This window comes from Phyllostomus hastatus, unplaced genomic scaffold (assembly GCF_019186645.2).
Source record: "Phyllostomus hastatus isolate PE091 unplaced genomic scaffold, TTU_PhHast_1.1 phas_scaffold_39, whole genome shotgun sequence".
NCBI classification, from domain to species: domain Eukaryota; kingdom Metazoa; phylum Chordata; class Mammalia; order Chiroptera; family Phyllostomidae; genus Phyllostomus; species Phyllostomus hastatus.
The window spans coordinates 12944192-12958254 of NW_025334028.1; the positions used below are offsets into that span (position 1 = coordinate 12944192).

General features: G+C 39.6%; 1 protein-coding gene across 4 annotated transcripts in view; it reads left to right on the forward strand.

Moving 5' to 3' along the window:
• HERC3 (HECT and RLD domain containing E3 ubiquitin protein ligase 3) overlaps positions 1-14063 on the forward strand; it is a 107760-nt gene that overhangs the window by 66071 nt on the left and 27626 nt on the right. For all 4 annotated transcript variants that reach the window (XM_045820106.1, XM_045820109.1, XM_045820107.1 and 1 more), the window contains 7 exons: positions 98-121; positions 210-299; positions 1550-1720; positions 3374-3517; positions 5068-5234; positions 9703-9769; positions 10265-10347. In XM_045820106.1, coding sequence (XP_045676062.1) covers positions 98-121; positions 210-299; positions 1550-1720; positions 3374-3517; positions 5068-5234; positions 9703-9769; positions 10265-10347 — 746 coding nt within the window. The remainder of the gene's footprint in view (positions 1-97; positions 122-209; positions 300-1549; positions 1721-3373; positions 3518-5067; positions 5235-9702; positions 9770-10264; positions 10348-14063) is intronic.

Genomic DNA, 14063 nt, shown 5'->3' on the forward strand with positions numbered 1-14063 from the left:
GTTTACATGTTTTGTTATTTGTATTTCACATTTGTAGGGGGTAAAAAGTTTAGTTTGTGCAATTCAAATAAGAGACTTCTTATTTTTCTTTACACAGAAGGCTAGACCATCTATAATACAGGTAAATGATTCTTTTTTAATTTACTTATATGTTTTTCAAGCACTGTTCTCTGTGGATACTACAATATTGCCAATAATGTTTTCTTTAGGATGCTGTAACACTTTGTTCCTACCCTTTCATCTTTGATGCCCAAGCCAAGACCAAAATGTTGCAGACGGATGCTGAACTACAGATGCAGGTATCATATTTTAAAAATTATTTCCTCTTATGTGTTTCTTTCAACCTACACATTCAACTGTAATTTTTACTAATAGGAGAAAGTATATTTGGACGAGTTTGATTCTAACTTTTAGAACTATTACAAATTTTTTAGCAGTTTTTTTGTTGAATACAACACATATAAGTGAATACACATTTGCACAGATGAGGAGTTGGCAAGCGTTTTCATAAAGGGCGCATAGTAAATAGTTTAGTCTTTGTGGGCCGTACAGTCTGTCTCAACTTCTCAGCTTTGCTGCAGCACAACGGCAGTGACTCACACTGCGTTAATGAGTGAGCATGGCGGTGTTCTAATAGAACTGTATGTACACTGAAATTTGAATTTTATGTAATTTTCACATGTGGTGAAGTATTCTTCTTTTGCTTTTGTTCAACATTTAAAAAGTATAGAAACCATTATGAGCTCGAGCTGTGCAAAAACAGGCTGGATTTGGTCCAGTTGTTTGTTGACCCCTGATAGTGAGAGAATTAAATGGATGTTGGTAGTTCTTCATTGAATTAAAACTTTAGTTTAGAGATTTAAGTACACATTTTTATTATAAAAAATAACTGGTTTTGAAAAGCCTACAAAGGTATTTATGAATTAGCAATTGAAACCTACCAATCCCTACTGTTGATGGACATACAACTTTATTCCTGTCTCTCTTCATCTCTCTGTCTTTCTGTCTGTTTCTCTCTAGCTCTGTGTGTGTATGTATATGTGTGTGTGTATGTACATATATAGACACATATTATATATATACATATATATCTATTTTCACTGTGATATATTCTTGATATTGACAGTTTGAAGATTTTGCAGGGAAAATGGACATTATTCAAAGAGTAAAAACTGTTTAACAAGTGGTTATTAGGTTTCTTTTCTGCCCTTTAGAAAGTCATGGTTTTTACCTACTCTCTTTCCTGTTTCTTCTATTATAATATTATTTCAGACTTATTGTGCCTAAATCATTTTCCAGGGACTGGTTATGGGTCATATGGTTCACAGAGTATTTCAGTTAATCTCTTTGGGTTCATATTAGAAAGATTTGTGTGTTTTATAAACACAGTAACTTGGAAAACCTAACTGGAAAAGTTAAGACAAAAATAATAAAACACAATGGAGATGCAGTCGGTGTGTCCCCACACACCCCAGATTGAAAGGCACAGCTGGCTGTGCCCACCCTCAGGTGCACTCTGAGAGATTGTGTTCTTGATATGCCATTCCAGGTGGCGGTCAACGGAGCCAACCTGCAGAATGTCTTCATGCTTCTCACCTTGGAGCCTCTGCTGGCCAGAAGCCCCTTCCTGGTCCTTCATGTTCGCAGGAACAACCTCGTTGGAGATGCCCTAAGAGAGCTGAGCATTCATTCTGATATTGATCTAAAAAAGCCTCTCAAAGTGAGCCCTTCAGTATATTCCTCTAAATACCTTCCTAATTTTCCTTTAAACAGTGTTGATGAAGCAACAAAGATCTTATTATTAAAATTGTGGAGTGCAGCCATTCGCTATTTCTTTCATCCATTTTACAAGAATTTAATCACCTCCTTCTGTTAAATCACCAAACAGCACATGTCAACATACATCAGATAAAAATGCCAGTGGATTACTTGAGGGGTTATAGGGCTTTCTTTGTCCTCTGTCTTTGGTGTATCTGCTCCAACTCTACAAAAAATGAGTAAACAACAGCAAAACTAAAGCTTCAACTAAGTACAAAACTATCAAGCCAGGATCTAGGAAGTCTTTTGGATGCCAAGGATTTACGAGAAAGAAGGTAAAAAGGAGAATATAGAGAGGCAGTGGAATCGTCTGGGATGTTGTTGGCTGTTATGGCCGGCATTCTTAGTGCCCTGATGTTACTGAATTAAGAAATTGTCTTTCCTCCTAGACTCTGCATGTTTGTGTTACTACTTATTGTGTTCCCAGGGCTTTGCACAATGCTTGTTACACAGTAGGTATTAATAAATATTTAGTGAATTACTTGAAATTGAAGTTACTTATTTTTCCCTTCAGATGTCCACATCTCTATTTCCAGTCCTCTGGTAAACTAGTTTCTGAAATGCAGTAAGCAAGAAACTCATGGTCTCCATGATATCGCCACCCTTTTTAGAATGTCCAATGAGTAGTGTCTGTCCCGTCAATCTGCCTGGGAGTTCTCCCTAGAACTTCTGGGTTATATTTTTGATCTAACAGGGGCCTCTTTTTGCCTCCTGTTTTCAATCAGTAATTCTGATAAGATAGTTCTTTCTTTGTAGCACATCTGTGCTGCCTTTTGCTGCTTCTGTGTGATCAAAGTTGTAATGTCTGACCCCACAGTTTCTCTCGTCCTGCTGTAGGCAGCCTTGTAGGCAGCCTTGAAGACAGCCACAGTATAAGCTTTCTCAAATGCTGTTTTCAGCTCTGTGCCTGAGCCCTTACCTGTAAATTGGGGATGATAATAGTAATACCTGTGCATGAGGCTGTTCTGAGGATTAGGTTAATAGAGTGTAAGTGCTGGCATGTAATAACTCTCATTTGCTGATTTGCTGTAGTTGTTACTGTGATGATCGTTATGGGCCCAGCATGCCCTCTATGGGTCTGTTTATGGGTTTTCTTATAGCCCCTCACAGAGCCCAGGTCTGTGCTTACTTAGGGTGCTCTCCTCCCCTCCATATGCATCAGTTTCTTCAAGAACCACTTTTTTTTACTCAGCTTAATCATTGCTTTTCTCTGTGTTTCAGAACGTTTACCTCTCAAACTATTTGACTCTTTGAAAATAAAATGTATTGTCTAATGGATTCTTTTATGTTTACCTTACTGCGTTAAATAGATGGTATACTTTCTGTGGACACATGGTAAACTTCTAACTTTCTTTGTATCCCTTGAAGTACCTAGTAAAAATTCTGTGTCTGTCGTGCCTTGTTAATAAGTGGATACCCCTTGCAGTTTTCATTGCTTCAGTATATTGTGTTATATCTTCCTTCCTTTGTCCTGACTTTGGAAAGAATTTGCTAAAAAAAAGACATAGAATGCCCAAGATTCTTTGAAGTATAATTCTACTTTCATTGATTTAAGGTAATCTTTGATGGTGAAGAAGCAGTGGATGCTGGTGGTGTCACAAAGGAGTTCTTTCTTTTATTGTTGAAAGAACTTTTGAATCCCATCTATGGAATGTTTACGTACTATGAGGATTCAAATCTCTTGTGGTTTTCAGATACGGTAAGTTAGTGATGTCATGGTTGAATGGATAGAATTAAACATTTTTTTAAAAGTTGTGAGACCAATCCCTATACTTCTCATTTTGAAAAGGAGAGCATAACAAAGAAAATAACTTAAAATGCTAAATAATGCATCCAATCTTCTTTTTTTTCCCCTGTTGCCAAGACCTAATAGTGTCTTTTGTTACCCATCAGCCCTATTTCGATTTCTAGTAGGGAAGATCCAAGTGTTGTTATCCTCCCAGGGTGGAAAAGCACAGCGTGATAAAATGCTTTTATGACATGTGAAAAGTAGTAGTCAGATATGTCCTATTTTAATAACAGTGGTAGTATGTGTATGAATACTTATACAAGTAAACATACATGTACTTTATTTTTAAAAATTGAGTAGGAGAGCTAAGTTCTAATAAGAAGTGTTCTAATTTTAACCAGATTACAATTTAGTTCTTTTTCTACCAGAATTTTCTCTCTAGATCTGCACTATCCTAACATGCAGCCACTAGCCAGCCACATGTGGCCATTGAAATTAGAACTTTATTTAATTAAAATTCAGTAGTACCAAAGATTCATTTTCTCAGGTGTGCTGGCCACGCTTCAAGTGGCCGATATCTAGGGCCTCACAGAGTCAGACGTCCCCATTGCTTCAGGAAGTGCCGCTGGGCAGCGCTGCTCTGCTCGAGCACAGTCCCGTGCCGCACAATGACATTTCTGTCAGCGGTGGGTTGCATATGTGACAGAGGCCACATAGGATTATAACGGAGCTGAAAAATCCCCATTGCCTCGTGACATCATAGCCATTGTAAGATTGTAGCACAACACATTGCTCACGTGTTTGTGATGATGCTGGTATGAACACACCTACTGCACTGCCCGTCATGTAGAAGTACAGCACATACAGTTATGTGCAGTGCATCATACTTGATAATAAAAGACCATGTTACTGGTTTATGTAGTTCCTATACTGTATGTTTTATCATTACCTTAGAGTGTATTCTTTCTACTTATAAAAAAATAATTTGCTATAAAGCAGAATGCTGTGTTACTTGGGTAGCAGCCTCATACATCTCACTTACTGCATCTTTTGATTGCATCACTTTCTCTTATGCTTGATTTAATCTCATGTTGTTCTGCACAGTGACATGCTGTACAGGTTTGTAGCCCAGGAGCAGTAAGCTGTACCATGTAGTCTAGGCCATACTGTATGTAGGTAGGCCATACCGTTTAGGTTTGTGTGAGACACCCTATGATGTTTGCATGGGACAAAATTACCTGGCACATTTCTTACAACAACCCCTTTCGTTAAGTGGCAAATGACTATAAGCTGCTCTCTCTGTCACTAGATGAGCTGTAAATGCTTAACTTTGTCTACATTGTGTCTTTTGGGGATAATCAGATTTTTGTCAAGGGTATTTCTCTGCTCCAGAAGGTAACTAAATATTAATAAGGTCTTTGTTCTTTTATACTGAACATATTTTATGGTACATGGCAGATTGTTTTGAGGGCTGGAAACACTGCATTTCTTTTTAACACATTTGCATATGTATTGAAAAGTGTTTTGTAGAGCACAACTGGTTTCACCTGATTGGCATAACCTGTGGACTAGCTATCTACAATTCTACCGTGGTCGATCTCCACTTCCCGTTGGCACTCTATAAGAAGTTACTGAATGTAAAGCCTGGCTTGGAAGACTTAAAGGAGCTGTCACCCACTGAAGGAAGGTATAAAGCTAACAGATCAGTTGGTGTGGGGAGCTGCTCTGGCTGCCTCTGGCAGTGTGGGTTAAAGGGTGAAAATACCACAGGTACAAGTGTGAGTTTATCGAACCATATGGCTAAACTCTGTTGTGTGCACTTTGTCCTACGGTGTAGCCATACAGCTCCTTGCTTGCAGCTGTCACTCTGCGGGCAGAAGGAAAGGAAGGAAAAGAAAAGAAAAGAAAAGGGAAGTCATAGCTGCCCAGGAATACAACATAATTCCTTTTCTTCCTTATTCCCAACAAAAAGTAAGGACTTGGAGGTTTGTCATGGTCAAGAAATTCATGGGGAGAAAAATATTGAAAAAGGGAGCCTGCATTAAAGAGAAAAAAACCCTACATTTCCTCCCCTCTCTGTGTTTCTCTTTCCTGTGTGTCTCCTTTATTCTCACACTGCTGTCACCACCTCTGGTCACCCCGTGTGCGGGTTCTTTTTCCTCCGCACCACTGAGTAATTCTCCATAGCACCAGCTGGGTGCTGTACAACTTAACTAAATTCTGACATTGTCTACCTGGATAGTGTCAGATTCCACAGGATCTGTCCTAAAGACTTTAAGGGATCCATCCCAAAAGACTGTCCCCCCATTTCAGATGCTGGTTGCAAGCGAGAGGTCCCCAGGTTATCCAAAACACTTGTCTGAGTTTGCTACAAATCAGAGGTTCCCATGACCCCCTCAGGTTTGCTTAATTTGCTAGAGCAGCTCACAGAACTCATGGAAACACATTTACCAGTTTATTAAAGGGTATGCTGAAGTATACCATTCCTTTTCGTGAACATCCAGATGAAGAGATACATAGGAAGAGGTCTGGGAGGGTCCTGACTACAGGTGCCTCTGTCCCTGTGGAGTTGGGGGTGTGTCACCTCCTGGTATGGCTGTGTTCACCAAGCCAGAAACTTTCTGAACCCCCTACTTTTGGGGTTTTATGGAGGCTTTCTCCACCCAGGAGCCGACCCAGTCACCTCAGTAGAACAAGAGATGCTCCTAGTGCTCTCATCACTTAGGAATTCACAAGGGCTTTAGGAGCCCTGTGCCAGGAACCAGGGGCAGAGACCAACATATATTGCATATATTTTTTTCTATGATCTCCCAGAGTCTTTAAAAAAAGTTTGAGATATAATTCACATACCATCTAATTCACCCACATAAAAATATACCACCCAGTGATGTTTAGAATATTTGGAGCTATGTAGCCACCACCACTTTAGAATGTTTTCATCACCTGAAAAGGAAACCCATTCTCCTTAGTTGTCATCCCCACTATCCTCATCCCACAAGCGCCAGCCACCTGCTAATCTACTTTCTGTTTCTATAGGTTTGCCTATGCTGGATATTTTATATATAAATGGAATCATTCAGTGTATTGTCCTTTGTGTCTGGCTTCATTCACACAGCATGTTTTCAAAATTCATCCAAATTGTAACTCATATCAGTGTTCTATTTCTTTTCATTGCCAAACAGTATTCCATTAATATGGATATACTAATTTTGTTTACCTGGTAATCAGTTAATGGACATTTGGCTTGTTTCTACTTTTTTGATATTATGGATTATGCTGCTATGGACATTCTTTTGTTTTTTGTTTATTTTTACAAATCCTCATCCAAAGGTATGCTTTTCATTGATTTCAGAGAGAGAGGGAGAGAAAGGGAGTGAGAGAGAAAGACATCAATGGGAGAGATAAACATTGATTGCCTCATGTATGTGTCCGTATGGGGGCTCGAACCCACAACCTGGGTACATCACCTGACCAGAGATCAGAACACAACCTTTTGGTGCGGGGGATGATTCTCCAATGAACTGAGCCACCCAACCAGGGCAGTTATGGAAATTCTTGTTCAAGTTTTTGTATAGACAAAAGTGTTTATTTCTTGGGTATACTCTATACCTAGGCATTGAATTGCCGAGTCATTAGCCTTTTGAGGAACTGCCAGGCAGTTTTCCAAAGTAGCAGGGACATGTTTTTATGTTAGTTTCGTTCTGGTGCTTAAATCTCCTTTATTCTGAGTTTTTCTGTGTTGATTTTAGGTAGCGTAAGATTAAGTATATAAAAAGACACCATATCCTGGTAGCAGCCCAAGTGTCCATCAGTAGATGAGTGGATAAAACAATTATGGGACGTTTACACAGTGGGATACTACTCCGCTATAAGAAGGAAGAAAATCTTAGTCTTTGTGACAGCATGGACGGATGCAGAGAACATTATGCTAAGTGAAATAAGCCAGTCAGAGGAAGACAAGTACCATATGGTTTCACTCATAAGTGGAATCTAATGAACAAACTGAACCGATAATCGAAATAGAAACAGACTTGTAGATAGAGAGCAGGCTGACAGCTAAGGGTTGGGAGGAGGTGAGGGGGGTGGAGGAATTGAAGAAAAAGGAAAAAGGACTCGTGGACATGGACAACAGTGTGTGATTGCTGGGGGGAGGGGATATAAAGGGACTAAATAGTAATGAAAAATACAATAAAATAAACCAAAAAATGTATTTTTAAAATAAAAGCATGTTATTTACTTTATGAGTTTATTAAGGCTAATTTAAATAAATACATGAATATTTTTAAAGGCACCATATTTTTAGCTTTCTGTAAACAGTATAATGCTCTTGTCATTATCAGCAGGGAACATCCCTTTTTATGTTATGTTGTGTTATGTTTTATGTTACGAGGAAGAGTACTGATTTTAAGATAGAGATAGAGAAGGGTAGTCTCTGAGGTACCCTCTGGAAATGAGACTCACACCACCTGTGGAGGACACCAATACTGAGAAACCATGAGGATGGCAGGGGTGGGGTCACAGAGCAGATGAGAAAATTTAGAAGGAATATAAAAAAATGACAGAGGAGACCCAGGCAGGGCTCCATTTTTGGAAACTGGAGAGTGACAACTTTGCACCGTGTGCTTTACTAGCCTTGCTGAGAATGCTGTATGTCAAGTAATGATTTTGGCTGGGTAACTGGTGCCAAATTTAAATTCCACACTAAGAATTTTTCTCCTGGGCAATTCTTTGTGGAAGTACCAGACTTGCAGCTTACTAAACAAGAAAGTGTGAATGAGGTCTAGCTACGAGAATGTATTCTCTTGAAAACTAGGCTATGACCATTGTTGGACAAACATTTTTAAGGAATTCATGTGTGTGTGTGCTTTAGTCTGACGGCCAACAGAGTGTCTTTATAGAGCCCTTTGTATTAACAAGTAAGCCATTAAGATTCCTAGTGGATGAGATGACTTTGAGTTGGGGGGCTCCACCCTCAGGCCCCCCCACCTCCACCCGCAGCCATGGATGAGAATAAATCTACCAAGACATGATCTGCTTGGGAAGGAGAGGCGGCTGATCTCTCAAAAGAGAAGGGCCAGGAACCTTTTCCTCAATGGGCTTTTATTGGGTTCAATTTGCACAGGAATACAGGTAAAGTTCATCAGTCATTGTCAGGTAGTAAGGATCAAACAATAGATAACATACATTATCTATTGTCAGTTAGCTGAAGGGCTACAAGACTTTGGGAAACAAACTCATTTCATGCTTGGACCCTTGTCAGAAAACTGAGGACATTCTTAGCAAAGCAGGTTTCATAGGATTTTATGCATTCTTTCTTAGGCCTGGTCGCCCTGGGGAACCTGCCCTTTCTAGCACAAGGCTGCTCCGCCCTCCATCATTGTTTCAGGCTTAAGTCAGGCAGGGGAGTAAGGCAGCCAAGAGATTAGGAGACTTCTCGCAGACAGAATGAGGACTCAGGCTATGTCAAAGCCAAGGGGCGAGGATCCATCACCCTCTTTTTCTGTGGCCCCCCAAGTCCTTACCTGAGGGCCCCTTCGTGACCATGCCTGTCCCTCCCTTGAGGAATCTTACCTGTCATTGGCTAACCTGTCATCTGCTCAGGGCCAAGCAAGGTGAAGTAAAGGGGGCAGAGGCAGTGCCCCTGGCAGGGAGATAAGCTTTGTCTCCTTAGTGGCTTATGGTCCCAAGGTCTCTCACTCAACCTTAGCCATGAGGGTTACAGCTTCTGAAACCAGGGAGGGTGGTTCCCAACATTTGAGGCTTTTTAAAAAATGATAAGCAGCTTATTCTACTAATGCATGTGGGGCAAGCCAGTCTGTAGAACCACTGTGGTACCATCTCCCCCAATATCTACTTCCAAGCAATGCCAGGGTTAAAAGAACGTGTGTCCGATACAACTTCTTTTGAGTTTCTTCATAAATCCAGTAATATTTGTTGGTAAGAAAAGAGAATAATTAATATCTTACAGGTCTACTGCCATATTTCTTTGTCAAGATATAGTAATATGATTTTCTGTCAGTCTGAATTTATGTTCATTCTAGGATCTTCTTTTATAGTTTTTCCTTGCATACAGCCTGGGCATGTGACTGAGATAAAAAAGCACTATTGCCACATCTAATCTGCCTTTTTTCCTTTCTCCATCATTCTATGATTAGGAGTCTTCAAGAACTTTTAGATTATCCTGGGGAAGATATTGAGGAGACTTTCTGTCTCAACTTTACGGTAAGGATTTCCAGTTTTACTTGTGATTGTGGCTGTCTCTCTTTTCATGCTTACAAGTCATAACTAACATTAGTTTTTCCTCCAAATCAAATAACAAATTCAGGGAATTCTCTGAACCAAATTATTTTAGTTAAAGTGTCTTAAATTCAGTAAATCTGTTGAATAAATGAATGAATAATTAATCTATATACTTAAGAAATTTACTGAAGTATTAATTCTTTTATTCCTGATACATATATTTCTTTTCTAGAGTTCATATCATTTCTCTTTGCCTGCATTTATTGGCAACTCCAAATCTTAAAAGAGATCTCTTAAGGTGCCATTGTTTTCTGAGTCAGGGTCTTTCTCTCTCTCTCTCCCGCTAAGGATTTTCTGTGATAATAATAAGTAGCCACTAAGCTACATTTGTTCTGAAAGATTCTCTCACTCATTTGGGTTCTAGAAAGATAAGTGGTACACAAAATTGAAACATTTATTTTTTTCCCCTAAATATAGATTTGTCGAGAAAGCTATGGAGTGATTGAACAGAAGGAGCTGATACCCCAGGGAGACAGAGTGACTGTGAGCAAGGATAACAGGTTAGTCCATCCCTTGGACTTTTGCAGATGTTGCTCCTTTATTTTTTTTGAATTTTTAAGACCAAGATTGAAGTTAAATTTTAATCCTTTTTGCAGAAGTAGGAAGGGGAGAAAACAAGAAATTTAATAAAGTTTTAATAGTAGAGGAAGCATTGAACCTGAATTCAGGAGATAACTGTTTTAATTCTGGATCTCCATCTTACTGGCTTTCACCCTAAACAAATCATGTATCATGTTTGATCTCAGTTCCTCATCTGAAAAATAGGAACTATAAAAACTGCCCTACCCAGCTTATGGGATGGTTGTGAAACTAAAGTTAAGAAAATTTATAGGAAACATTTTGGAATGAATGAACTCCCAGCATCTCGCACAAGGTTTCCAGTATCTAGCAGAGTGCTTGACATAAAAATGCTCGAAAAATATGTGTGGAATAAATGAATGTTTAAAAGATGCTTACTCTTACTGTTGTTTTACTGCTGAAGAATTTGCAATATAGATTTTAAATTAATATTTTTTTATGCCTCATGATAATTAGTTCAAGTACATCTGATTTTTTCAGGATGATTTACCATCTCTGTATTATCTTTTTAGAGGAGAAAAAAATTCAATCTTGTTTTCTTTTGTATTAAATTATGAGAGGTTGCTGGCAATCTGCTATTAATTAATTCAGTTTACAAACACTGAGTGTCCGCTGTGTGCCAGGCATGTTGCTAGGTATAGGAGATAAGTAACTTTTATCTTTTTTTTAAGATTTTATTTATTTATTTTTAGAGAGGGAAGGGAGAGGGAGAGAGAGAGAAACATCAATGTGCGGTTGCTGGGGGCCGTGGCCTGCAACCCAGGCATGTACCCTGATTGGGAATTGAACCTGCGATGCTTTGGTTCGCAGCCCGCGCTCAATCCACCGAGCTACGCCAGCCAGGGCGTAACTTTTATCTTTGAGAAGCTCAAGGTTTGTCAGGAAAGGTCAGTGTAAATGAACGATTGCAGTAAATTACTGTGCGCATGATAGAGTAATAGGCCCAGTGCCACCGAAACACAGGGTCAGGCGGCAACACTTTCCCTGGACACTAAAGAATGTAAATGAGGGAGACGTTTTTGGCACAAGGAATACTGTGAGTCAGGACTCAAATTTGACAAATGGTGGAGAAGAATGAGTACTTAACTTATGGGATGGGGTGTAGTGTGTGGATGAAGAGTGGGTGCTGCAATAGCATTAGAATAGAGGTTGTCAAGGCCTTAAATGAGATTTGGACTGGGATGTGGTTGATCAGTTTTAGAAAAATAACTGGTGGGCATGCGGAAATAGACCACATAAGGGGGACCTATGAAGAGGCTGTTGAGGTGGCTCAGGCAAGGTGCAGTGAGGGCAGAATGAAGGTAATGGGAATACAGTGTTGGCTGCATGTTGGTTTTGTAATCACCAGGAGCTCGTGTCTGATTACCGATGGGCAGCAGTAGAGAGGCATGTAACAGTAACACTGAGGTTTCTAATTTGCACAACTGACTGACAGGAAACAGAATCTGTAAAATAGGGTGGAGGGGGAAAAGGAGTTCCATTTTTGATTTTGACATGACTGTGTGATACCCAGGTGATTGTGTTTAGAACTGAAAGTTTGCATGTATTATATCTTGAGAGAGAGAGGTCTTGTATGAATATTTTATTTAGTTACTTAATGCCAGCATCAGTCACCAGTGAACTTGAGGTCACTTACAACAAGAACCACAGAGAAACAGGGATGGAGTCAGTAAAAAAACAAGTTTTGGGGAAAATGCACATTCTCAGAGGAGCTTTGTTATATTAGAATAGAAGGTAGATTCTTAAGATGAGGATTTAGGTTTCATTAGCATATTGGCTAGAGTTAAAGCTGTTGCCTTGAGGAAGTGGTAGAGGGTGGGGAAAGATGGGAGAGGGGCGGGCTCTACTTGGGAGGGTTGGGAGTGAGGAAAGCCCTCACAGAGGAAAGCAAGGCTTCATTCAATCTATGGAGAAAGGTAGAGAAGCTGGATGCTGTTTGTTATCATGTTGGGAAATTAAAACCAATTCACTCTAGGCTTTAGTTGGCTTCTCACTGTAAATAACTGGAAACATGCAAGCAGAGATCCTGTGAAATTCACTCTGTCCAAGTGATCTGCCTTGGCTTCCTCCCATAAATCTTCCCTTTTGAAAAAAGGAACAATAGAAAATCTGACAGACCTCTTCTTCCACCCTTTACATTTTTAAGACGGAAGTCAATGTGGTCTAATGTAACATGACTTTTTTGTCATACAAACCTTCCTGACTACCCAGGAAGCCTCAGCTCTGGGGACAGAGTGAACTGTAATACCAGAGTTAAGTGAAATGGTGCTGAAGTTGGCCAGGACCCAACCAAAATATCTTCAGATAATGAGATGATCTTGATTTTAGGAACCTAATACAGAGGCTAGTCTTCTCTCAAGCAGGTGTTTCAACCAAAACTCTTCCTTAGTGAAAATCTCTTGGAGCTAAAAGCACTGTGTTTTGTTTATATAACATTGGTACTTTTATTAACAAGTGATTTATTTATTTTTAATAAGAAAAGGGTTATTATACCATACATCTGGCAATGTTTTTAGAATTGGGAAATTTGTGGCAGATGATAAAGTGGATTTGTTGGCTCATAGGATTTTTCTTCCCTCCTGATTTTGATGATTGCTTCATAACATATATTTACACGTATGTCCGTATGTCGATACATATGGAGCCTTTAGTCTTTCAAAGGACATCTGGGTGCTTGTATTAGGCTTCAGACAAGATAATGTGTGTGGCATTTGTTAAAAACTAGCAATAGGCTAGTTAAATAGCCTGAGGCAGGGGAAACCTTCAGCATGTCTTCATACTCCGGTGAATTGCCATAATGCTCTGTGTTGATACTCTGGGTGGGGAAAGAGTAATCTAGTGCTGGCAAAGGCTATGTGTGATTCAGTCTGCAGTTGAGGCATTTGTTGGGACTTATAACTCTTTTTCATACCTTTATGCAATTATTTCTCTTAAAGTATTTTTTGTCTATGCCTTTTTTGCATAAACAAATGTCTTTTTCTGATTTTTTTCTTTTTCTGTCTCTTTACTTCTCTCTTCCTTTCACTGTCACTGTATCCCCTTATTCAATAGACATTTCTTTCAATCAACAACTGAATTGCCTTAATAATTGAGAGAAAGGCTGTGCAGGAATACTGAACTATTCTGCAGTTTGTTTAGGGCAATACGCTGCTCTCATATGCAACTGTAAATAAAATATGAAGACACAATTGGGTGGTTGAATCTGAAGTAGTTCAGAGAAATGGACAGATGCATCTGGGAGGAGAGATCTGGGAGGAGAGATATGGCAGAGAGCTGGGCTGGAAAGCCTACTGAGATTTGGATACCAGAAAGTGGAAAGGAGGACCCAATAATGTGACAGGTTCTCTGTAAAGTGATGGCTGAATCCTGGTTGTTATTTCTGCAGAGAACAGTTGAGTAGTGGGTGAGTGGGGTGTGTGTATGGGTGGGGGAATTGCTGGATGTTCGTTTGAACATCCAACCCAGAGTGGTTTAGCTGGGGATTAGATTTCGGAACCTTTGAAATTAGAATTCATTCGGCAGGTAATAATAAGCCATTGTTGGTTTGTAAGCAAAGCAGTGGCATGACAGAAGAGGGTCTGTGGCGCCCTCTCTTCACCATCCTTTTATTCTCCTCTGTATCTGTTGCTGACACGTA